Source organism: Elephas maximus, chromosome 1 (genome assembly GCF_024166365.1).
Source record: "Elephas maximus indicus isolate mEleMax1 chromosome 1, mEleMax1 primary haplotype, whole genome shotgun sequence".
Taxonomy (NCBI): Eukaryota; Metazoa; Chordata; class Mammalia; order Proboscidea; family Elephantidae; genus Elephas; species Elephas maximus.
This window is the reverse complement of record NC_064819.1, coordinates 11600459-11627581: the sequence shown is the minus strand read 5'-3', so window position 1 is coordinate 11627581 and position 27123 is coordinate 11600459. Positions and strand designations below refer to the sequence as shown.

The window sequence follows — 27123 nt, the reverse complement described above, 5'->3', positions numbered from 1 at the left end:
ATCAAATTCAAAAACAGTAACAATCAGTGAACTAGAACACATATGTACAGTTTAGGAAATCGAGAAATCTATCAGTTCTTTGAGAAGGTTGACAAAAATGATAAATCCTCTGCAATGTTGATCAAGTAAAAAGAAAGATCTCACAAGTCACCAATAGGAAGTGGTGTACAAAATTGCAAAGAGGAAAATAAGACTGTCATTATTGGAAAATGACATGATTGTTAACATTGAAAAATCTACAATAGATAAACTATTTGAATTATTAACTTATTTCAAGCAAAGGACATTACTACAGACCTACAATTTAGGATAATAAAAATTTAGACAAACTGGACACATTTCTTAAAAAACACAACTTACCAAAACTGACTCAAGAAGAAAAAGAATACCTGAATGTTCCTACACCTATTAAAGAAACTGAATTGTTATTTAATATTCCTACACCTATTAAGAACATTGACTCTCTTATTTAAAATCTCCCCACAAGGGAAATCTTAGGCCTGATGGCTTCACTGGTGATTTTTTCCAAATTTTGAGGAAAAAACACCACTAATCACTCACAAATGCTTGCTGAGTACGGAAAAAGAAATCTTCTTCCTCTATTCAGTTTAAAAGGTCAGCTTATCTTTGACAGTATAAGGTGACAAAAAATCTAAAGAAAGGAAATTTACACACTAAACTCTTAAGAGCATTGTTGTTGTTAAGTGCCATTGAGTCAGTTCTGACTCATAGCAACCCTATGTACAACAGAACAAAACGCTGCCCCGTGTAGGTATAAAAATCTCAAACAATTTAAAAGCAAAATATTAGCAAATCTAACATACAGTATCATATATAAAAGCACTAGTACATCACAAAAGTTTTATTCTGGGAATGCAAGGGTCATTGAATAGTCAAAGATAAATTAATGTAATTTACCAAATTAACAGACAAAAATGGAAAAAATCATGATTATCTTAATAGATGCATAAGAACTATGTGATAAAATTCAACACCCATTCATTATTTAAATATATATAAAACCAAACCCAGTGCCGTCGAGTCGATTCCGACTCATAGCGACCCTACATATAGCAAATCAGGAGTAAAAGAAACCTTCTTAATCTGGCAAAGTATATCTACAAAAAAATCTATAGTAAAATCACACTTAATGGTGAAATAATAAAAGGGATTCTGTGGTTTTAGTCATTACATGTTTCTTGATTTTGGTGTTTGCTCCATGCATGTAAAATTATTCAAGGTGTACACTACAATTTATGCAGTTTCTTGATGATTCAGTAAAATTTACACAAAAAAAGAAGAAAGAAAAAAAAAGCATAAGGAAACTTTTGATGTGCCAGTAAGGAATAATCTTTAGAATATATTACAAAAGGAAAAAAGCAAGGTTCTAAATGCACATAACCAAAGAAAAGTATATAATACATATCTAAATATACATAAGAAAGGAAAATATGTTTTATATACTTGCTTGTATAGTTCTCTGTGAGTCAGAATGGACTCGATGGCAACGGGTTTATATATGTACATAAAGACACAAGAAATATTAACACCGTTTTCCTCTGCTTAGGGGGACTAAGTGTTCAGGGGACAGGGCTGGAAGGAAGATCCTTCACTGTATGACAAACCACGTGAAAATACTCAAGAAAATTTTAAAGGAAAAAATTCAAATAACATTCATAAAGCAATAAAATATTTTAAATTTGGGTTATAATTTGTGTCCCCAAAAGCCAACTTTGATGGATCAAGTTTGCTAGAGGTTTCATAAGCTACAGTGTTTTTAATATTTCTTTCCTTTAGTTTAGCTAATATTCCCTAGAAGTACTATTATGATAATAGAACACCACAGATAAAAAAAAAAAAACCCTCTGAGATAATAAATACAAATAATTTAAGGATCTGTGTATCCCAGCCTACATATTACTGATTTTCACCTGAAAGCCATATAAATCAATTCTATGCATCCCCCAACATTACACAAATTTACATCAAGGGCTGTAAATATACCTAAAATGTAAATGTTTTATTTTATTCATTATATTCATATTCTGCATCACAGAAACCAAGATAATTTCTCTTCCATATTTAGGTTTAAAATCAGTCTGAAAGGAACCCAAGGATCATGGACCAGAAGAAGTAGGAATATCCAAGCCTATTTCTCAACGATTTAGGGCTAGTGGCTGCTTCAAAGAGGATCAAAGTCCCTAATAAACTACACTAAAATGTAAAGTATAAACTATAATAACTAAAATATACACAGCAGAAGCATAAGGACACATAGAAATTTTTCATAGTTAAATGGCTAACAGGAGAATCTGAAGAGGGTTTGGAGGCTCTTCCAAAATATGCTTGGTTAAATTCCCTGTTATAGACATGAATCTCCCTGAGATTCACCATACATTTAAGGGTTTTTTTTTCCTCTCTCTTGGATGATAAACATAAAATAAATTGTAACAGTGATTACTCTCAAGTCACATGACAGTATCTATGCATTTTTCTCAAAAAAGATAACTATCTTATATTTGTAAGAATTGGAAAAGGAAATGCTTGTAAAATTCCCATAAATCAAACTTGTTTAAAATCTGCTAGCTTGCTCTTTTATGTTGCAATCTATTAAATTCACAACTGAAATAATAAAATTATAATTGGAAATTATCACCACCAATCAATTCTGCCTGAAAAAAGGTCATTAGAAGGGTCCAGAACATTCACTTCAACATTCCAGTTGTGAGAGGAAAGAGAGGAATAAAATCAATAGAGTAATATTTGAGCAGGTAATATTTTGGGGAGTAAAGAAAAATGAATAGTATAATAACTCTTGGTTTATGTTTAAATCTTTCAATCTTCTGAAATTTCTGTTATAGTACTTTTTCTAAATTTAAAATAAAATAACCAACCTTAGGTCTAACACAAAGAAGTTCTATTTCTAACAAATATCTAAAACATAAATTCCTCTCCTTTCTTCCCTTCTCAAAAATACTGGATATAAATAAATTTTCTATTGAAGCTGAATCCTAAAACACTGTAGCTGTAAAAATCAGGAACTTTACTTAGAATATTGAAGGTTTAGTGATTAAGGTAGTATGGTATACATGAGAAGAAAAAGCTAAGCATAGGACAAGGAAGAATGTATGTGCAGCTGCCATCCTTCTTTCTCACCACACCTATAAAAAATAAGTTTACCTCCTTCAGATTTTGAGCCATTAATGATGATTCTTTCTAAACCACTACCATTCAAAAAAAATAAAGCAAGCACTATTCTGTATCCTCAGCCAATGAGTTGAATGCCTCCGTTCTTCACTTCCCTCAGTCTGACTGGTACTTGCTAATCAGTTTACTTTCCAGAGCTTTCTATCTCTGTATTAACATACACTTTCCCGTGATGGTGCTTCCCATTCACTGCAAAGAGTTTGTTTCCCAAATAATAACCAAATATTAGATTATTCCATAGTTAATTTACAGAGACAGATAATAAAATCAAGTTTTACTTCATCTCTAGGTGAACTGTCAGTTAAATGGATGTGGGTTATGTTCTACGTCTGGTTGAATCCACCATTAGAAACATTACAATTTGGTACAATTTATTACAAATAAAATACAATAACTTCTCTCGTATGCAAGGACACAATTTTCTCTTTGTGATCATTAACATATCCTTCAAAAGTGGCAGATTCTAAATCTGAATCTGAAAAAATCTTGGATGTTTTGTGTTACTCAGCAATTAGTGGAACATATCTGGATATCTAAAACTTTTTTCTCAGCATTTTTTTTAACATAAAAAAATGTTTAAACATAAAGGTTAGAGTTTAGGGGGTAACTACCATGATCAAAAGTTATAGAAATACATTTAATATTTACTTGACTTTGAAATTTCAGGTCTGGATTTTCATCACCCTGGCCCTTTTTTTTTGGCCCAGGAAAAAGAACATATCATTGCTGAAGTCCTAGTTTATAGCTAGGAGAACAAAAAAGTTAGTCTTTCCCCATTAGAAGATGACTGAAACTACACCAATTATGCATTTTATATGAAAAGAAACTATTATAAAAGCAAACATAAATGGTAAGTTATTTCTAGTTATTAAGGTTATAAGAAACATCTTTAAAGAGTTAACCCGAAAGCTGCTCAGGAAAGAATTTTGTTTTACATTAAAAAATTGTTTAAGTAACTCATACAGTCTTACCGTTCTCGGTTAAATTTAAGAGAATGAAGAATAGCTGGTCTTTTTTGTCTAAGGTTCCACAAATGAAGAGTATCATCTGAACTTGCACTGACCAAAGCACCCTGGAACAATAAGACAAGTGAGTGAGCAATTTGCTGAATTTTTCACTGTCTGAACAGTTAGTTTGTGGCCATATAACCTAGAAATATAAGGAAGGACAGTTGTATGTACTTCAGTCGGGAAGACTAATAATGCTGAGAGTGGAAAAGGTAAGTGAAATACAGCAGATGGACAGTTGGAATTACTTGCTAAAGGAATATGCATTTACCAATACAGAAGAATAATTATGGTAGTATCATTGTTACTTTTAAGGATTCTTTTTCTTTGGGAAAAATAAAATTTACTTTGCTGTTGCTACTATTCACACAATATACTGCATAGTTTTACACAGAAGTAAATATCTAACCTAGTTTTATAAATTTCAATCAGGTTGTATTAAAAATCTCTATTTGCAAGAATTTTCTGTTTAGTTGGAAAGTAAATACTCTTCCTGAAAAAATCTAGTCTTGGTATAATTTAATTTACTTTTTATAGTCCAAGTAGCTTCATATGTTATTTTTAAAAATCTACCATAAAAGTAAACATTTCTCCAACTAGAATTCAATACAACTTCAAAAATAATTCTGATTCTTTTTACAGAGCACCATCAAGTACAAATAAATCTTATTTCAAATACAATAGGATGTTTCCTACCTTTTAGTATGGCAGAAAACACGAGCAGATAACTAGCTGCTGTGCATGACTTTATATATTATTTATTTCACTGAATTAAGGAAGATCATCTTAAACTATGGTAGAACTTCTACCAAAATTATAGTTTCCCAGCTTAAAATGTAAATGTTTGCAAAATTGCCCTATGACAGAAGCTGATGCTGCTCTAGAGGATTGAACATGTTCTGTAAAAGTGACCTTACAGCACCACAGCAGTCCTAAAATACCAGAATGTTTTCATACTAAAGTACTGTGTTACAAGTAATCTTTGATAGTTTACAACATCAATCATAGATATCAAACTGATTTACAGTTTAGATACCAGGGAGTAGTATCTAGGAATTACTAGGATTTATTTTCTTCTTTAGGAATTATAGGAGAGAAGATAGGAATCTACATGCCCTCTCATAGTAATCTGTAAACCAAAAAAGGTCTTGTATCTCATGATGGTTTTTCTTAGACTGTGTATGTATGATTTTGGCCTCAGAGACTAGGTTAAAAAGTCAGTCATAATTAGAGAGTATATCCATAGAAAAATGCTTAAAAATTTATATAATTTGCATACATACATATTTTCAAAAAGGTATGCATAAATGTACATATTTTAAAATAAACCCAATAGATACTTTGATAACACAAGATAAAATGTACCCTACATATGCCTTGTGGGGTCTTCTGTGTGTTTGCTTTATTAGTAAATTGTTCCTAAATGCTTCGTAGATACAAACTAGAAAATCATTAGGATTGCTTGAAAGGGACTGATGACTACAATTGATACTGATCTCATTTCTTAGGAAGGCAGAAGCTCACTTAAGCTAGGATAAGGATAGAATTTGATATATGAAATTAAGAAAACATTTTTACACTAGATATATCCTTGACAGATAAACAGAGAAAAGACTGAAGCTGTCAAGGATTTCATTTTGCCTGGATCCACAATCGACACCCAAGGAAGCAGCAGTAAAGATATCAGATGATATATTACATTGGACAAGTCTGCTGCAAAAGACCTCTTCAAAGTGCTAAAAAGAAAAGATGTCACTTTGAGGACTAAGGTGCACCTGACCCAAGCGATGGTATTTTCAATTGCCTCATATGCATGTGAAAGCTGGACAATGAATAAGGAAAATGGAAAAAGAATTGACATCTTTGAATTGTGGTGTTGGCGAAGAATACTGAATATACCATGGACTTCCAGAAGAACAAACAAATCTGTTTTGGAAGAAGTACAGCCAGAATGCTCCTTAGAAGAAAGGATGGCGAGACTTTGTCTCATGTACTTTGGGCATGTTATCAGGAGGGACTAGCCTCTGGAGAAGTATACCATGTTTGGTAAAGTAGGTCAGTGAGAAAGAGGAAGACTCCCCACCAGAGGAACTGACACAGTGCTGCAACAGTGGGCTCAAGCATAATACCAATTGTGAGGATGGTGCACGATCAAGCAATGTATCGTTCTATGAACGTAGGGTCACTACAAGTCGGAATCGACTTGAACTCACCGAACAACACACTGCACAGTTACGTGCCATACAAAAGATATAATGTGCCAAGGGCAATTGAATTAAAATAAAGCAACATATATTCAATAAAACCTTAGTGTAACAGATGAATAAATCTAGGAAGGAACTCAGTATTATTAATTCTATTTATATGACAAAACTGGGAAGTAACTTATCATTGGAAGAAAGTGAACAGGACCACTGAAAGTCACCAGCTATACCAAACACATGAAAGCAAGCACATCACCGGAGTGTCTAGGGTTCCTTTACAAAAGCAAAGTAAATTTACCAGAAGCACTGCTTGTGAAGATCTGTGAAGATTTAAAACTGTGACTGGAAACACTGGTCCTAGGGTGAGAAGCTAGGAAGTCTGTAAGCCGAATGTGAGGTGGATCAGGTTGAATAGTTCAGGATAGATAATACAAAGGAAAGAGGCTGAAGGCTTATTTTTTATTTATTCTCTGTTATGAAGAACAGCAGCAAACTTAGAGCCTTAAAGACAATTGTCAGTGGATCAATCCCAGTGCAAATTTCACAGAAACAGCTTATGCCTGCCAGTAGGTATCAATGCAGAAGACAGAAGGCTGAGACCCCTCAACTGGGAACTACAGAGTAGCACTGAGACCTCAAAAAAGTTGACATTCTAGATACCAATGACTAGATATTAGAATAAAAGTGTTTTATTTGGTTGATTTTTCCCTTTTCTCCCTCCTTCTTTTTGGTACCTCATAACAAGTGTGCCTACAAGATGAAATCTGCTAGGTTTGTCAATAACGAGGATCTCACAGCCTTCTAAGAAAGATTTTTGAGCCATGAAAGGTGAAAAGTGGACATTTGCCAAATGTCACAAATTATTCTTGCCCCAGGTATCTCTGATTGAACTTCTTTTGAACCATTTTACCCACATTTACTACTGTAAATTCTTAGAAATGGAGACATTGAATAAAATATCATTATTAATGCCATAAGAAAACAACCAGTGGTACCTCATTTTTTCTCCCAAGGCCCTGAGCTCAATCAACTAACAGCCTGAGTTTTGTGTGGCACAAACTCTTAAAGCTTTTTTGCATCAACTGGTCACTTAGCATAAAAGAGCTCTAAAAGACTCCAGGATCCCCTGTAAAAACCTGAGTCAAGAAGGTCTTAAGTAACCTTCAACTAAGGATAGATCTGAAACCTTTCTGAGTTTGATAAATACTTACTTTTCTTGCAGGGAGTTCCTTATCACCACAGTTCTATAAAAACAGTGAAAGCATAGACTACCAATTGTTATAAAAGCTATAAAAATAAATGCATATGTAGATATATACAGACAAAAAAGTCCAACAGTAAATAAATAAAAAGATTATTTCATGGAAAATAACGACAAAACATGATGTTAGATCTGGATCAAAAAATTTAACCTGGTGGGAAGAGTGAGGACAGAAGGAATGTTTAATGGCCGGTGAACCCATAGAGAGACTTTAGTTGTTTTTTTTTAAACCATTTAAATAATTAATCTATAAATTATGCTACATAGTCATAGTAACAGGATATTCTGACACATACAAATGTTTTCCATTAAAATTTAAGGAACTGATAGATATAAAAATACTATCTTTTATAAAAATATGACCATGAATAATGCTGCAAACATTTATATCTTTAAGCATTTAGAATCATGACATAAAACACATTATATCAACTTAGACAATGTATATGTGTGTTAAATAGTAAAAAAGAAAAAGAAAACCCTTACCTCATTGATCAAGAATTGGAGCTGCAGGACAGCTGCACCACTTTCATGTTGGCAATAACAATCAACACCAGGTCTCCCAAGTCTAATATAATTAAAAGTCAAGGATACTAGCATTTTAAATAACATCAATATTAATGAGCAAAGAAAAAAATCACATCTTTATCAACTGACGTTTTGCTTTTTAATTGTCTTCATATTTGTGACTAAAGAGTTGAAAATTTAAGTCCTAGTTGATTCAAATTAAATTATATATAAAAGTATCTAACACTCCAGCAGTATGAAATAAGAATGATAGTAATTTGAAAGGGAGTAGCTTCCTTCCCATGAAGTGAAACGGGAATTGAAAATCCAGATACAACTCATTCCATTTTAGACGTGCTTAACTGCTTAAACACTTCATTAAAGTAAATTCAAATGAGTCAAAGATTATACAGCCCTGGTGGTACAGTGGTTAAGATCTTGGCTCCTAACCAAAAGGTCGGCAGTTCAAATCCATTCTTTGGATCAAGGATTTTAATGTAAGAAATGAAATAAGATTAGTAAAAATATATATATTTATGTACATATGTTGATAATCTTGGTATACACAGAAGCCTTCTAAGTATAACTAAAAATCCAGAGATGACAAATAAATAGATTGAAATACTTGCCTACATGAAAATGTCAAGTTTCCACACGGAAAAACACCATAAGGACAATAAAAGACAAAGAGATACTAGGAACTAAATAGTAACATATTATTAAAAGAGTCATTACCTATATTACACAAAGAGAGCTAAAAAACATATAAGGAAGGAAGAGAGAAAGAAAAGAGAAGGAAGAAGAGAGTGAGGAAAGAAGATGAGGAGGTGGATAAGAAAACCCTGTGGAACAAAATTCACTTGCATATATTTTATACCAATTGACAAGGTATATTTTTATATACTTATTTATCTGTTATTCCCTTCTACAAATATGTACATTATATGAGAGCTTTTACTTTCAGCCATATTGAAGGCACAAAGGCCAGCTTAACCCTTCTACCTGAAACAATTAAAAACCTGCCCCAAATTTAATTAACAACAGTTTTCAGCCATTGCATATCAGGTAGGCAATGACTGTGATCCCTTAGAGAAGAAAAAAATATGAAGTGAGCCCTGTGATTGCCCCCAGTTCACTGCCTAGAGAGAGCACAGGGAGGGGGAGCCCACATGGAATCCGGGAGGCCCATTGAGTTTAGGAGATAGGGCTAAGAGTCGGGGGTGGCAAAGTATACACAGAGTTCAAAGGGCAGAGTACTAAATAAAAAGAGTGACACATAAATATATCCAGAGATCTGCAGAGTGTTCCCCTTGAATCTATAGCTAAGTACTAATCAGGGAATGTGTCTGAGAAAAGCATTTGAGACTGGGGAAGGAACAACCCAATAAAAGTAGAGATAACAATCTTCAATGCTTACAGAGAGTGAAAAATTTTTCATGTTCCCACCAGTGAGAATGGAAAAACTCAGAATTCAGGGACACTGGGCGGAATATTTAGAAGGGTATTGCCTCAGTGCCCACTATAACCCGCTGCCATCAAGTCGATCGACGAAAATTCATCACTAGAATAAAGGTTGCTCTGATTCTGCCTACCAATACATAGAAACATGTCTCAACATGATCAAACTATTTCCACATAATTTAACTGCATCCCAGAACAAAGTCCAAGGATAATTACAAAAATGCAATATCTAGCACCTAACAAGGTAAATTCAAAAGCTGTAACATTCCACCAGGCATTCAAAAAAACATAATATGTCCCAGAATGAGAAGAAAAATCAATCAATAGAAACAGACCCAGAAACGACACAGATGAGAGAAAGAGTAGACCGGATTATTCAAACATTTATTATAACTATATTGCATATGTTCAAGAAGGTAGAGAAAAGACAGAGCATGTTAAATAGAGCCATGGAAGATATATTTATCAATCCGTCTATCTCTACCACCCATCTGTCAGTTTGTCATACTGTGGTGGCTGGGATGTTGCTGTAATGCTGGAAACTATACCACCAGTATTTTAAATACCATCAAGGACAATCACAGTGTACAGGTTTCAGTGGAGCTTCCAAAGTGGAGCTTCCAGACTAAGAAAAAAAAATAATAATAATAACAAAAGGCTTGATGATCTCCTTTTGAAAAATGGCCAGTGAAAACCTTATGGATCGCAACAGAACACTGTCTGACTCACTTTGGACATATCACCAGGAGGAATCAATCACCAAAGGAAGACATCATATTTGGTAAAGCAGAGGACCAGTAAAGGCACAGAAACTCTTAGTGAGATAGACTGGCACAGTAGCCATAACAATGGATTCAAACATGTCACCAACTGTGAGGATGACAAATAACTGGGCAACATTTTGTTCTGTTGTACATAAGGTTGCCATGAGTCAGCACTGACTCAGCAGCCCTATCTACCTATCTACCTATTTATGTACCATCTACATTATGTCTGTCTATCTATTTATATAAAAAAGAACTTTTAGAGATAAAAAATAAATTGTCTAAGACAAAAAATACACTGGACAAGATCAACAGAAGATTACACACTGTAGAAGAAAAGATTAGTGAGACTGAACATACAGCAATGGAAATATCTAAAATGTACTGCAGAGAGGAAAAAAATACTAAAAATAAAATCACTACACATCAGTGAGCTGTAGGATAATGTCAAGTGAGCTAATATATTTTAACTGGAGCCACAGAGGTGAGGAAAGAGGGAAAACAAAAAATATTTGAAGAAAAATAGCTAAAGGAAAACACAGAAAAAACTAAAGGAAATTAGGAAAATGATACATGAAGTAAATATCAATAAAGCAATAGAAATTATTTAAAAAAAAAATACTAGAGCTGAAAAGTATAATTGAGATGAAAAATATACTTGGGGGTCCAAAAGCAGATTTGAGCAGAGCCTAGAGACTGTGGGAGACCATCAAGTGGACTGAAAACACATTATGAGAGTCCTAGAAGGAGAAGAGAGAGAGAGAAAAGGGCAGAAAAAAAAAATATTTCAATAATGGCCGAAAACTTTCCAAATTTGATGAAAGATATAAATCTACATATACGAGAAGCTCAAAAAACTTCAAGTATGATAAATCCAAAGTGATTCATACCGAGACATATAATCAAACTCTCAAAAACCAAAGGTAATAAGAGAATCTTGAAAGCTGCAACAGAAGTGACTCATCACATATAAGCGATACTCAATACGTTTAAGAGCCAATTTATCCTCAGAAACCATGGAGATCAGAAGGCATTGGAATGAACTACTAAAAATGCTAAAAGAATTATGAACCAAGAATTTTATATCTGGGAAAAACTGTCCTCAAAAATGAGGGTGAAATTAAGACATTCCTAGATCAAAGCTGTAAGAGTAAGTTACCAAAAGATCTGCCCTACAGGATATGCTAGAGGGAATTATTTAGGTTGAAATGAAAAGACACTAAACAGTAACTAGAAGTTGTATTTAGAAAAGGCCATTTTATAGTATTTTTGGTTTGTAACTCTGTTGTTGTACATGACTTAAAAGATAAATGCATAAAAAATGTATATTATTGGGCACAGAATATATAAAGATATATAAAACAACAAAATAAGGGGGGACAGGGTATAGAGCTTTATAGCAACGGTTTTTGTATCTTATTGAAGTTGATATCATTTTAAGTAGAGTGTTATGAATTCAGGTGTTAAATGTAATTCCCATGGTAACCACAAAGAAAATATCTAAAAACATAAACAAAAGCAAATGAGAAGGGAATCAAATAGTTCTCTACAAAAAAAAAAAAAAAAGAAATCAAATAAACACAAAAGTAGGCAGCATTAGAGGAAATGAGGGACAAAAAGTTATAAGACACACAGAAAATACTTCAAAATGGCAGAATTAAGTCCTTCCTTATTGCAATTACTTTAAATGTAAAAGGTGTGGCTAATTGCCTTTGTGAACAACTGTACCTTTTGCCATGAGGCTAGAAGAGCTGGATGATACCCAGCTACCAATACTGAACAGTTCGATCAAAGATTCTGTAGAAGAATCCTGATCAAAAGGGAAGAAATACAGAACAAAATTTCAAATTCTCATGGAACGCAGACTTTCTGGAACCATGGAAGCCAGATAAACCCCTGAAACTATTACCTTGAGATAATCTTTAAACCTTAAACCAAAAATATCCCTTGAAGTCTTCTTAAAACCAAACAATAGTTTAGCTTAACAAGTAAAGAATGTCTGCCTTGAGCACTGTGCTCTTTTAAGGTCTATCTATACGTGATCAAAAGGACAACAGAAACTTGAAAGATTAGATAGAAAACTTAGGAGGCAGCAAGTTTATGTTAATGGGGGAGGAACAACTCAGAAAGGACGGTGAGAATGATTGCACAATTTGACAAATGTAATCAACGTCACTAAGGCATACATGTAGAAATTGTTCAATTAGTGTATGTTCTGCTATGTATATTCTCAACAACAAAATAAAATGAATTATAAAGAAAAACAAAGGCAGTGATTGGCAGAATGGATTAAAAAAAAAGCACGAACCCACTATACACACTGTCTAACTGAGACCCACTTTAGATTCAAAGAGACAAACAAGTTGAAAGTGAAAGGGTAGGAAAAAATATTCCATGTAAATAGTTACCAAATTAGAGCTGAAATGGCTATATTACCATGAGACAAAATAGAATTTAAGTAAAAAATTGTTACAAGAGACAAAGAATATTATACAGTAATAAAAGGGTTAATTCATCAAGAAGCTATAACAATTATAAATACATATGCACCAAATCACAAAGCCTCAAAATATATGAAGTTAACATTTACAGAATTAAGAGGAGAAAGAGCCAGTTCTATACTAAGGGCTGAAGATTGTAATACACTGCTTTCAATAATAGACAGAAGACCAATAAGGAAATAAAGGGCTTATGCAGCACTATAAACTGACTGGACCTAACAGACATATTTAGAACACTCCACTCAACAACAGCAGAATACACATTTTTCTCCAGTGCACATATTTTGTGACTACATGTTAGGTCACATGTTAGGTCACAAAACTAGTCTCAAGAAATTTAAACAGATTTAAATCATGCAAAATATCTTTGACCACAATGGAATGAAACTAGATATCAATTACACAAGGAAAATTAGAAATTTCATTAAAATGTGGAAATTAAACAAAACACTTTTAAAAACCAAGGGGTCAACAAATAAGTCAAAAGAGAAATTAAAAAAGATATGACTGACAAAAACACAACATGTCAAAACTTGTGGGATGCAGCAAAGGTAGTGCTCAGAAGGAAATTTATAACTGTAACTGCCTACATTGAAAAAAAAATCTCAAATCAATACCCTAACTTTATACTTTGAGAAACAAAAAAAGAAGAGCAAGTATCACACTAAATAGTGAAAAACTGAAAGCTTTCTAAGATCAAGTAAAAGTCAAGGATGCCTACCTTTACTACTGCTATTCAACACTGTACTGGAAGTTGTAGCCAAGAAACTAGGCAAAAAAAGAAATGAAAGGCATCTAAATCAGAAAGAAGTAAAACTATCTCTATTCACACATGACATGATTTCTATATATAGAACACCCAAAAAAATCCACAAGAGAGTAACTAGAGCTAATGAATAAATTCAGCAAAGTCACAGGGTACAAGATATACATGCAAAAATCAGCTGTGTTTGTATACACCAGCAATAACAATTTGAAAAGCAAATTAAGATAACAATTCCACTTACAATAGCACAGAATAAAATGCATAGGAATAAATTTAACCAAGGAGGTGAAAGGCTTGTACACTGAAAACTATAAAATATTGCTGAAATTTTTAAAGACTGAAATAAACAGAAACACATCCTGTGTTCATAGGCTGGAAGATTTAATACTGTTAAGATGTCAGTAATACATAAATTGATCTTCAGCCTCAACATGATCTGTATCAAAACAGCTTGTTAAGCAGAAATGAAAAAGCCAGTCATTCAAATTTATACGAAATTCCCAGGGGCTCTGAGAGCACTAAGACAATCTTGAAAATGGACAACAAAGTAGAAGGACTCACACTTCCCAATTTCAAAACATACTATAAAGCTACAGTAATCAAAACAATGTGATACATATATATGGACAGACATATAGACCAATGAAATAAAACTGAAAGTCCAGAAATAAACCCATGCATCTATGACCAATTAACTTTTGATAAGGGTGCCAAGTCCATTCAATAAGGAAAGAATAGTGTCTTCAATAAATGGTCCTAGGATAATTGGATCTCCACATACAAAAGAATCAATTTAGATACATACTGCACACTACATATGAAAATTAACTCAATATGAAACAATGACCTAAATATAATAACTAAAGCCATAAAACTCTTAGAAGAAAACATATGGGTAAAGCTTCAAGACATTGCTTTTGAGCAACAAAAAGACAACCCAATTTAAAAAGGACCAGAAGACTTGAATAGACATTTTCCAAAGAAGATATACAAAGGGCCAATAAGCACATGAAAAGATGACACTGAGATGTCATTAGTCATTAGGGAAATGCAAATCAAAACCACAATGAGACATAACTTCATACGCATTAGGATGGTCATTATTAAAAAAAATTTTTTTATATCAACAGAAAATAACAAGTGTTGACAAGGATGTGAAGAAATTGGGACCCTCATACATTGCTAACAGGAATATAAAATGGTACAGCCACTGTATGAAACAGCTCCTCAAAAATATAAACACAGAATATAAAACGGTGCAGCCACTGTAGGAAACAGCTCCTCAAAAATATAAACATAGAATTACCATATAACCCAACAATACCACTCCTAAGTATATGTCCAAAAGATTTGAAAGCAGGGATTCAAACAGATATTTGTACAACACTGCAACATTATCCACTGTAGCCAAAAGGTGGAAAGAACCCAAGTGTCCACCAGCAGATGAATGCCTAAACAAAATACAGTATACACATACAATGAAGCCATTCAAGAGAAAGGAAGTTTTTATATATGCTACAACATGGATGAACCTTGAAAACATTATGCTAAGTGAAATGTCAGACAGAGAGTCGGCAGTTCAAATCCGCCAGGCATTCCTGGAAACCCTATATGGGCAGTTCTACTATGTCCTATAGGGTCGCTATGAGTCGGAATCGACTCGACGGCACTGGGTTTGGGTTATGTCAGATGGGAAAAAAAACAAAAACAAATATTGAGTGATCCTACTTACATAAAATATCTAGAATAGGAAAATGCATAGATACAAAAGTTAATGAGTGGTTACCAGTGGCTGGGAGTAGGGGGTAGCAGGAAGCTATTGTTTAAGCAATACTAAGTTTCTGTGTGGAGTGATGACAAGCTTTTGGAAACAGATGGTGGTGATGGTTGTACAATATACTATTGAATTGCACACCTAAAAATGGTTAAAGTAGCAAAATTTTTGTTTATATATTTTACCACTATAAATTTAAAACTGTTTAAAAATGATAACAGTTCAAAACAAAAATAGTAGCAATGCATTGTGGGGTTTGTAACATTATAAAAGTAAAATGTATGTCAATAATAGCACAAAGGCCAGGAGGAGGGGAAATGGAAAAGTACTACTGTAAGTTTCTTAAACTATCTATGAAGTGGTATAATATCAATTGAAGGTAAACTGCAGTAAGTTACAAATATAAGTATATTTAAACATACTAGAAACTGTAAAACAAGAACTATAAACAAAACATTTTAGCTCATAAGCCAACAAAGAAGATAAAATTGAATCATAAAAATCAGTCAACCCAAAAGAAGGCAGAAAAGGGGTGAATATTAACAAGCAAAAAGAAAAAAAATAGCAAAATGATAGATTTAAACCCAACCATATTAATAGTCACACAAAATATAAGTAGTATAAACATACCAATTAAGAGAAAGTAATTGTCAGACTGGATGAAAAAGCAAGACCCAACTATATGCTGCCTACATAAACCCCTTTAAATATACACAAACAGGTAAAAGTTAAAGAAAAATACAAAAAGATATACCACACTAATACTAATCTAAAGCTAGATGGAAAAACATGGTAATATAAAACAAAGTACATTTCAGAACACAAAATAATTACCAGAGTTAAAGATGGTCATTTCAATTCATAAAAATGACACAGAAGCCTAAACATTTATCCATCTAGTAATAGGGCTTCAAAATATATGATACAAAAACTGATGGAACCACAAGGAGAAACAGACTTATCTACAATTATACTCAGATTTCAATGCCCCTCTCTCAATAACTGATAAAAGAAAACAGATAACTAGTAAGGATATAGAAGACATATAAAACACTATCAATCACTTTGACCTATTTGGCATTTATAGAGCATTCCACCCAACAACAGCAGCATATATTACTTTTCAAGTGGAAAGAACATTGACTAATACAGAAAATATCCTGGACTATAAAAGAAGTCTCAAAACATTTAAAAGTATCGAAATCATAGTATGTTCTCTGACCACAATGGAATTAAATTAGAAATTAATAACAAGAAAAAAAAAACACTAAATGCTTGGTTATTATGTTACAATCTACCAATTAAGCATTGATGGGAAAAAAAAATCACAAAAAAATTAGAAAATATTTTGAATGAAATAAAAATATAAAATTTGTGAGATGTGGCTAAAGCAGTGCTTTGAGGGAAATTCAGAGCTCATAATACGTTAAAAAATAAAAAAGTTCTCAAATCAAGGACCTAAGCTTTCATCTTAAGAAACTAGAAGAAGAAGAGAAAATTAATACCAAAGCCAGCAAAAGGAAAACAAAAAAAAATGATGAACAGAGAAATCAGTGAAAGAGAATACAGAACAGCAAAAAATAAAATCCATGAAACCAAAATCTGGACTGAAAAACTCAATAAAATTGATAAACTTCGAGCCAGACTGGTCAAGAGAAAACAAGAGAAGATCCAGATATCCTATATAAGGAATAAAAGAGGAGCTATTACTACAAAGCTTTCAGACATTAAAAAGACAATACAGAATTGAAAATGCAAAATGGCACAACCATTGTGGAAAATGATATACTGCTTCCTTAAAAAGCTAGAAATAGAAATACCATACAATCCAGTAATTCCACTCCAAGGAATACATCCTAGAGAAATAAGATTCATCACACAAATAGACATATGCACACACATGTTCATTGGAGCATTATTCACAATAGCAAAAAGGTGAAAACAACCTAAGTGCTCATCAACAGATGAATGGATAAACAAATTCTGGTACATACACACAATAGAATACTATGCAACAATAAAGAACAGTGATGAATCTGTGAAGCATCTCACAACATGGATGAATCTGGAGGGCATTACATGGAGTGAAATAAATCAATCACGAAAGGACAAATATTGCTTGAGACCACTATTATAAAAACTCATGAAAAGGTCTACATACAAAAAGAATCAATCTTGGATGGTTATGAGGGAGGGGAGGGGTAGGGAGGAAAAAACACTAAATAGACAATAAGTAAGTGGTAACTTTGGTGAAGGGAAAGACAGTACACCATACTAGGGAAGCCTGCACAACTTGATCAAGGCAAGGTCATAGAAACTTCATTGACACATCCAAATGCCCTGAGGGACCGAATTACTGGCCTGAGGGCTACGGGGACCATGATCTCAGGGACATCTAGCTCAACTGGCATAACATAGTTAATAAAGGAAATGTTCTACATTCTACTTTGCTAAGTAGCATCTGGGGTTTTAAAAGCTTGTGAGTGGCCATCTAAGATACTCCACTGGTCCTACCCCATCTGGAGCAAGGGAGAATGAAGAAAACCAAAGACACAAGGGGGAGATCAGTCCAAAGACCAATGGAACACAATTACCACAGCCTCCACCACACTGAGCCCAGCACAACTAGATGATGCCCAGCAACCACCACTGACTGCTCTGACAGGGATCACAACAGAGGGTCCTGAACAGAGTAGGAGAAAAATGTAGAAAAAATTCGAACTCACAAAAAAAGACCAGACTTACTGGTCTGACAGAGACTAGAGAAACCCCGAGAGTATGGCCCCCAGACACCGTTCTAACTCAGGACAGAAGTCACTCCTGTGGTTCACTCTTCAACCAAAGATTAGACAGGCCCATAAAACAAAATGAGACTAAATGTGCACATCAGTCCAGGGGCAAGGATGAGAAGGCAGGAGGGGAAGGCAAAGCTGATAATGGGGAACCCAAGATTGAGAAAGGGAGAGTGTTGACACACCATGGGGTTGGCAACAAACATCACAAAACAATAGGTGTATTCATTGTTTAATGAGACACTAATTTGCTCTGTAAACCTTCATTCAAAGCACAATAAAAAATATATACAATAAAGAAATATTATGAAAAAACATATGTCAATAAATTAGACAAGTTAATGACATGGACAAATTCTTTGGAAGACACAAATTACTCAAGGAGAAATTGGAAACTTAACAGCTCTCTATCAATTAATAAAATTGAATTTTTCACTAAAAGTCTTCTCTCAAATACTCAAGGCCCAGAAGACATCACTGGTAAATTCTACACAAGCATTTGAAGGAAAAAATAATACGAATTCTATAAAATTTTGAAGAAAATCAAAGAGGAGTGAATACTTTTCAACGCATTCAGGACAGCATTACGCCGACACCAGAACTAGACAAAGATATCCCAGCAAAATATCCCTAGGGAACTCTCACCCAGGCCCCACCTCCTAGCCACAATAAAAACCAGGTCAGTTCTTTTCCTTGCTTTCTCAAGCCATTTTGGACCTGTCTGAGAGGACTGCCTTGCTCTCCCCAAAGACCTAATTTATGTAAATAATAAACCTTCTCATAATGTGGTATAATTAGTTTCCACCAAATTCTGGGTGGGGTCCATCTGGCTCTGCAGGTGACTGTTGTTGTTGTTAGCTGCCGTCGAGTCAGTTCTGATTCATTGTGACCCCTGTGTACAACAGAACAAAACACTGCTTAGTCCTGTGCCATCCTCACAATCGTCGTTCTGCCTAAGCCCACTGTTGCAGCCACTGTGTCAATTCATCTCGCTGAGGGTCTTCTTTTTCACTGACCCTCTACCAAGCATGATGTCCTTCTCCAGGGACTGGTCCCTTCTGGTAACATGTCCAAAGTATGTGAGACATAGTCAGCCTGTACTTACTCCAAGACAGATTTGTTCATTCGTTTGGCAGTCCATGGTATATTCAGTATTCTTTGTCAACACCGTCAGTCAAAGGTGTCAGTTCTTCTTCGGTCTTCCTTATTCACCGTTCAGCTTTTGCGTGCATATGGGGTGACTGAAAACATCATGGCTTCGGTCAGGCACGCCTTAGTCTTCTAAGTGACATCTTTGCTTTTTAACACCTTAAAGAGGTCTTTTGAAGCATACTTGCCCAATACAATGCATCATTTGATTTCTTGACTGCTGCTTCCATGGGCTTTGATTGTGGATCCAAGTAAAATGAAATCCTTGACAACTTCAGTCTTTTCTCTGTTTATCATGATGTTGCTCATTGGTCCAGTTGTGAGGATTTTTGTGTTCTTTATGTTGAAGTGTAATCCATACTGAAGGCTGTGGTCTTTGATCTTCATTATTAAGTGCTTCAACTCCTCTTCACTTTCAGCAAGCAAGGCTGTATCACCTGCATAATTCAGGAATCACCTTACCCTTGCGTAATTAATTCACTATTGAAAAAAAGGTTGCATTGTCCATGCCTCAGTCATCTAGTGCTGCTATAACAGAAACACCACAAACGAACGGCTTTTACAAAGAGAAGTTTATTCTCTCACAGTCTAGTAGGTTACAAGTCCAAAATCAGGATGTCAGCTCCAGAGGATGGTTTTCTCCGTCCGTCGGCTCTGGAGGAAGATTCCTTGTCATCAATCTTCCCTTGGGTGAGAAGCTTCTCAGATGCAGGGATCCCAGGTCCAAACGACGGTCTCTGCTCCCAGTACTTTCATGAAGTCCCCATGGCTCTGCTTGCTTCCTTTTCGTTTTTATCTCTTGAGAGATAAAAGGTGGTGCAGGCCACACCCCAGGGTAACTCCCTTTACATTGGATCAGGAATGTGACCTGGGTAAGGGTGTTACAATCCCACACTAATCTTCATTAACATAAAATCACAAATACAAAATGGAGGACAGCCACACAATACTGGAAATCATGGTCCAGCCATATTAATACACACATTTTGGGAGGGGGGGGAATGTAACAGTCCACAAACAGTCGGGAATCCTTAATGCTATCAGCACAAGATCTACCAATTGGTTTTGGGGGGATTAAGGAATTACTCAATCTCTTTACTTGGTAAATGCTCAACTGTAAGGAAGAGCTCAACTAGTCAAGGATAATAGAAAAAATTGTAGGCCTTATTTCTCAAAGAGACAATTGTGGGTGGGTGAAATAGGTAAGAAATTTTTACTTTATGGCACTGTCACCTAATAATAATTTAGGAGCAAAACATGTTTCTTTCTACTTTTGTCTAGAGGAGTTTCTAAAGAAAACTTCCCATTACCCTCCATTTACTACCTGGATAGAAGATAGTATTTTATAGACAGACATTTTTAAATAATATTCAAAGCTTAGTTTCCTAGTCCTATTTTAATAGTTATTATCCAAAAGACTTACATAGAATCCATTTAAAAACAGAGAAATGCATAAAAAATACTACTTTCCATAGACAAAATATTATTTCAGGATCTTCTAAGTATTTCTTAAAGCAATATTTTATGAATCAGTTTAATTCATGTTTTCACAATCAGCTTTATACCTCTCAGTGGTGACATTTATATAATTATAAGATACGTTCATGGAACTCAAAGTATAGAATATTATTTAAAAGACTGTAATTTATCTTTCAATTAAGATAAGTTTGTACTTACATGAAAATGTAGTAGTTGATGCTAAAGGTAGAATGATAATTAGAGAGTACTTGATAATATATTGGTTTTACCCCAAGTGGGTAAATATTCTATAAAAACCACATGAACCCATTATCTAGTGGATAAAGGTGAGTGATAAATTTCTAGTACCTAAATTTAAAAATCACTTTTCTTACTTGACCAGTATTGCAATATTTGACATTATGATCAATACATTCTTCTTCCCTTAGCTTTTATAATAAGCACATTTTCCAATTTTTTTCTTTTTGGCTATCACTTCTCAGGCTCCTTTGGGAAATTATTTTCCTCTGCTTTTTAAGTATTTTCCTAGGTTCTTTCTAGACCTTTTTCTTTTCACACTTTACTCACTTCTGCTGGACCATCCCAGGCTTTAATTCCCATTATATGTTGATGACTCTCAAAAGTATATCTCAGCTCAGATTTTTCTTTCAAGTTACAGAAAACATATCTATTTAACTGCCTAATGGATAGCACCACTTACATGTGCCACAAAAATCACACTTAGCATGTAAGAAACTGAAGTTATCTACCCTACCAAACCCTTCTTTGCCTCCTCTGTATCCCATCTTAGTAGTGGCAACACCATTCATAAGATGGTCAGGCCAGAGACCTGCCTGTTTGATTCTGCTCCAAATCCAACATATTATGTTAGTCAATTCTACTTTCAAATATCTCTGGAACACATTTATTTTTACTCATTCCTAATGCTATCATTCTTTTCACACTGAAACGCCTTCTTAACTGGTCCCCTTGTTCCCAATCTATTCTCCACAATGCCTCCTGAGTCCTTTATACAAGGAAAATCTTACAATACCACTCCTGTTTAAAATTCCACTACTATGGGAATAATATCCAAATTTCTTATGGGGTCTTCATCCCTTGCTTTACAGGGTCCTTCATGAACTGGTTAGCGCTTATCTCTCAGCTTTTTCCCTCCCTAAATTCTTCTTACACGCAACAAGGGTACAGCGGGGGAAGAGATCCCAATTTGTGTTAGGAGCATCAATATGACCCACCTCAGTCCAGTTCTATAGCCTGGTCTGGGATATTGGTCTTAGAAGTTTGCCTTGTACCCATTTTTCCAGCTTTTCCAGTGAGTTAACCAGTACCTTTTTAATAAATTCCTTTACTACTTAATCAGCCAGTTAGCTTCTGCTGTTAACAACAAAGAACCACAACTGGACAGAAATTGTTACCAGAAATGAAGTGGTGAAAGGGAATAGAACCTAAATGTGTAATTAGCTAAATGGAGGAGACAAAATAAGAAGTGAGCAGAGAGCTGGGAAGTTAGTTACCCTTGTTATATGACGGTGAAACATGTGATCTAACTGTTGTTTGCTGTACTTTGAGACATAAACCAAATGCAGAGTAAGATTTATACATTAGACGAGATAAGAAATAAAAGTTTCTATGTGCTGATAATTTTTTGTAGTTTTTAGAATCTTTCTAAAGTTTTTTTTTTTTTTGCTTTCTTTTTTGGTATACAAGACTTTTATCACACATGCATTTGCAAATATTTTCTCCAATTCCATTGCCTTTCTCTTCATTCACTTAACAGTGTCTCTCACATACCAGAAGCTTTCCATTTTAATACAGTAGGACTTATCAATTTTTTCTTTCATGGTCACAGAAGCTTTATTTGTGATACCAAAAGCTTGAAACAATACAAACATCCTTTGGTGGGTAGATGGACTAACATCCATACAATGGATGATTACTCACCAGTAAAAAGGAATTAATTTTTTTTAATAATTTTTATTGCGCTTTAAGTGAAAGTTTACAAATCAAGTCAGTCTGTCACATATAACCTTATATATAACTTACTCCATACTCCCACTTATTCTCCCCCTAATGAGTCAGCCCGCTCCGTCCTTCCAGTCTCTCCTTTCATGACGGTTTTGCCACTTTCTAACCCTCTCTACCCTCCCATCTCCCCTCCAGACAGGAAATGCCAACAGTCTCAAGTGTCCACCTGATACAAGTAGCTCACTCTTCGTCAGCATCTCTCTCCAACCTATTGTCCAGTCCCTTCCATGTCTGATGAGTTGTCTTTGGGAATGGTTCCTGTCCTGGGCCAACAGAAGGTTTGGGGACCATGACCGCCAGGATTCTTCTAGTCTCAGTCAGACCATTAAGTCTGGTCTTTTTATGAGAATTTGGGGTCTGCATCCCACTGTTCTCCTGCTCCCTCAGGGTTCTCTGTTGTGCTCCCTGTCAGGGCAGTCATCAGTTGTGGCCGGGCACCATCTAGTTCTTCTGGTCTCAGAATGATGTAGGTCTCTGGTTCATGTGGCCCTTTCTGTCTCTTGGGCTCTTAGTTATCGTGTGACCTTGGTGTTCTTCATTCTCCTTTGATCCAATGACCAATTGATGCATCTTAGATGGCCGCTTGTTAGCATTTAAGACCCCAGACGCCACACTTCAAAGTGGGATGCAGAATGTTTTCATGATAGAAATATTTTGCCAATTGACTTAGAAGTCCCCTGAAGCCATAGTCCCCAAACCCCCGCCCTTGCTCCGCTGACCTTTGAAGCATTCAGTTTATCCCCGAAAATTCTTTGCTTTTGGTCCAGTTCACTTGAGCTGACCTTCCCTGTATTGAGTATTGTCCTTCCCTTCACCTAAAGTAGTTCTTATCTACTAACTAATCAGTAAATAGCCCTTTCCCACCCTCCCTCCCTCCCCGCCTCGTAACCACAAAAGTATGTGTTCTTCTCAGTTTATACTATTTCTCAAGATCTTATAATAGTGGTCTTATACAATATTTGTCCTTTTGCATCTGACTAATTTCACTCAGCATAATGCCTTCCAGGTTCCTCCATGTTATGAAACGTTTCAGAGATTTGTCACTGTTCTTTATCGATGCGTAGTATTCCATTGTGTGAATATACCACAATTTATTTAACCATTCATCCGTAGATGGACACCTTGGTTGCTTCCAGCTTTTTGCTATTGTAAACAGAGCTGCAATAAACATGGGTGTGCATATATCTATTCGTGTAAAGGCTCTTATTTCTCTAGGGTATATTCCAAGGAGTGGGATTTCTGGGTTGTATGGTAGTTCTATTTCTAACTTTTTAAGAAAACGCCAGATAGATTTCCAAAGTGGTTGCACCATTTTACGTTACCACCAGCAGTGTATAAGAGTTCCAATCTCTCTGCAGCCTCTCCAACATTTATTATTTTGTTTTTTGGATTAATGCCAGCCTTGTTGAAGATGGAATCTCATCGTAGTTTTAATTTGCATTTCTCTAATGGCTAATGATCGAGAGCATTTTCTCATGTATCTGTTGGCTGCCTGAATATCTTCTTTAGAGAAATGTGTGTTCATATCCTTTGCCCACTTCTTGATTGGGTTGTTTGTCTTTTTGTGGTTGAGTTTTAACAGAATCATATAGATTTTAGAGATCAGGCGCTGGTCAGAGACGTCATAGCTGAAAATTTTTTCCCCATCTGTAAGTGGTCTTTTCACTGTTTTGGTGAAGTCTTTAGATGAGCATAGGTGTTTGATTTTTAGGAGCTCCCAGTTATCTGGTTTCTCTTCGTCATTTTCGGTAATGTTTTGTATTCTGTTTATGCCTTGTATTAGGGCTCCTAATGTTGTCCCTATTTTTTCTTCCATGATCTTTATCGTTTTAGTCTTTATGTTTAGGTCTTTGATCCACTTGGAGTTAGTTTTTGTGCATGGTGTGAGGAATTAACTCTTGATGCAAATGACAATTTGGATGAATCTAAAAGGCATTATGCTGAATGAAAGAAGCCAGTAACAAAGTGTCACAAATTGTATGATTCAATTTATATGATAATCTCAAAAAGATAACAATCATACAAACGAAACCCAAACCCAATGCCGTCAAGTTGATTCTGACTCTGGAGACCCTACAGAACAGAATAGAACTGCCCCCATAGAGTTTCCAAGGAGCACCTGGTGAATTCAAACTGCCAACTTTTTGTTAGCAGCCATAGCACTTATCCACTATGCCACCAGAGTTTCCATAACAATCAAAGTGGTAGAAAAAACATCAGTGGTTGTCATAGTTATGGGTAGCAAAACAGGATGACTATAAAAAGATAACATGAAAGAGTTTTTGTTTTTTGTTTTTTTGAGGGTGATGGAATTTTTCCCTTTTTCCTGACTATAGTGGTAGGTATACAAGTCTATACTTGTATTTAAATTCACAGAACCATACATCAAAACTAAAAAGTCAATTTTACTGTAAGATAATCTTCAAAAACTGAAATTAAAAATCAATTTTATGTGTTCTACAACAAAGCAAACTACACCTTTTACAAATAAGATTATGTTAAAAAATGAATCGCTCATAATAGAAAAATAAATCAAAATGATTAATTTTAATGGTTAAATTGGGTAAAAAAAAAAAAAAAAGACCTAACTATACACTGCCTACAAGAAACACCCTTCAAGTATGAATACACCAATAGGTTAAAAGTAAAAGAGATGGAGAAGATACACCATGCTAACACTAATCAAAAGAAAACTTACGGGCTACATCCATATCAGAAAAAGTAGATTTCAGGGCAAAGAATATTACCAGGGATAAAGAAGCCCATTTCATAAAGTTACAGGAGTCAATTCATCAATGGGAAATAACACTCCTAAATGTTTATACACATAATAACAGAGCTTCAAAATACATGAAACAAAAACTAACAAAACTACATGAATAAATACATCAATCTACAATCACAGTGGGAGATTTCAATACTACTCTCTCAATAATAGAACAAGTAGGTTAAAAAAGCAGTACAGATAAAGAAGATTTTAGCAACACTGTCAGTTTGATCAAATTGACATTTACACAGAATAATCCATCAAACAACAGCAGAACATATTCACTTCAAAAGCACATTTAACATTTATCAAAATAAACCACAAACAGACCAATAAAATAAACTTGAACTAATTTAAAATAATTCAGGCTATATACAAAGTATATTTTCTGAACATAATGAAATTAAATTAAAAATCAATAAAAGAAATACCTCTGGAAAAAATCTTTAGTATTTTGAAAGCAAATAACACACAAACAACCTACAAGTGAAGAAAAAAACACATAAATTAGAAAATATTTTAAACTGAATGAAAATGGAAATACAACATATCAAAATTTAGAGATGGAGACTCAATTCTACCATGTTGGAGTTGCCCCATTACTCCCAGGTCCTCCCTCTTACAACTGAAAAATTCTGCACTTAACAAAGGAAAATTCTGAAAGGTGAAGAGGAGGAGGAGGACAGTCTAGGTACCTCACAACTTGAGAAATAACATGGCATTGAGTTCCTTAGGTTTCCTTATTTCTTCCCATATATCCCAGACAGGGCACTGCCAGAGAATTGGGAAAAGGGTGGCCTAACTAAAAATTTTGGCAACATCAAGCTTTATTCCAGCCAAACAACAACAACAAAATCCACATCCCTTCCCTCTCCCCGCTCCAACCCTGTCCCTGTGTGTTTCAGCAGGGCTGATGAGGAGTTAACCTTCTACCCATCCCACCCACACTGAGCAGATTATTGTTGTTGTCCTTAGCGCTGCCTTGTTAGCTCCTACTCATAGCGACGTTATGTATAACAGAATGAAATATTGCCCAAGCCCGCGACATCCTCACAATCATTGCTGTGTTTGAGTCCATTGTTGCAACCACCATGTCAATCCATCTCATTGAGGGTCTCCCTCCTTTTCGCTGACCCTCTACTTTACCAAGAATGGTGTCCTCCAGCTGATTGGTCCCTCCTGATTACGTACTCAAAGTAAATGAAACAAAGTCTTGCCATTCTCGCTTCTAAGGATAGCCACACCAATTACCCATCAGGTGGTGCTGAAAGGGCTAACCCTGGAGCTAATAATTTTCCATTCCCTGCCTGGAGGGAGTAGGCAGCACTCTGTTCCTGCTGGGTAGTTTCAATAGGCCAAGCAGAGAGCTGATGTTCCACCTCTAGCCTTAATGAATTGATTCAGAATTGGAAAAGGTATGCAGCAAGGTTGTATTCTTTCAACTTACTTATTCAATCTG

General features: G+C 34.9%; 1 protein-coding gene across 4 annotated transcripts in view; it reads right to left on the bottom strand.

Moving 5' to 3' along the window:
• Positions 1-27123, bottom strand: part of STXBP5L (syntaxin binding protein 5L) — a 379510-nt gene that overhangs the window by 317469 nt on the left and 34918 nt on the right. For 2 of the 4 annotated variants that reach the window (XM_049877576.1, XM_049877583.1), the window contains exons 4-5: positions 8166-8247; positions 4179-4279 (exon numbers count right to left, since the gene is read on the bottom strand). In XM_049877576.1, the coding sequence (XP_049733533.1) occupies positions 4179-4279; positions 8166-8247 (183 nt within the window). Of the gene's footprint in view, positions 1-4178; positions 4280-8165; positions 8248-27123 lie in introns of those variants that run through there. The other 2 variants (XM_049877594.1, XM_049877603.1) reach the window with 2 other exon arrangements.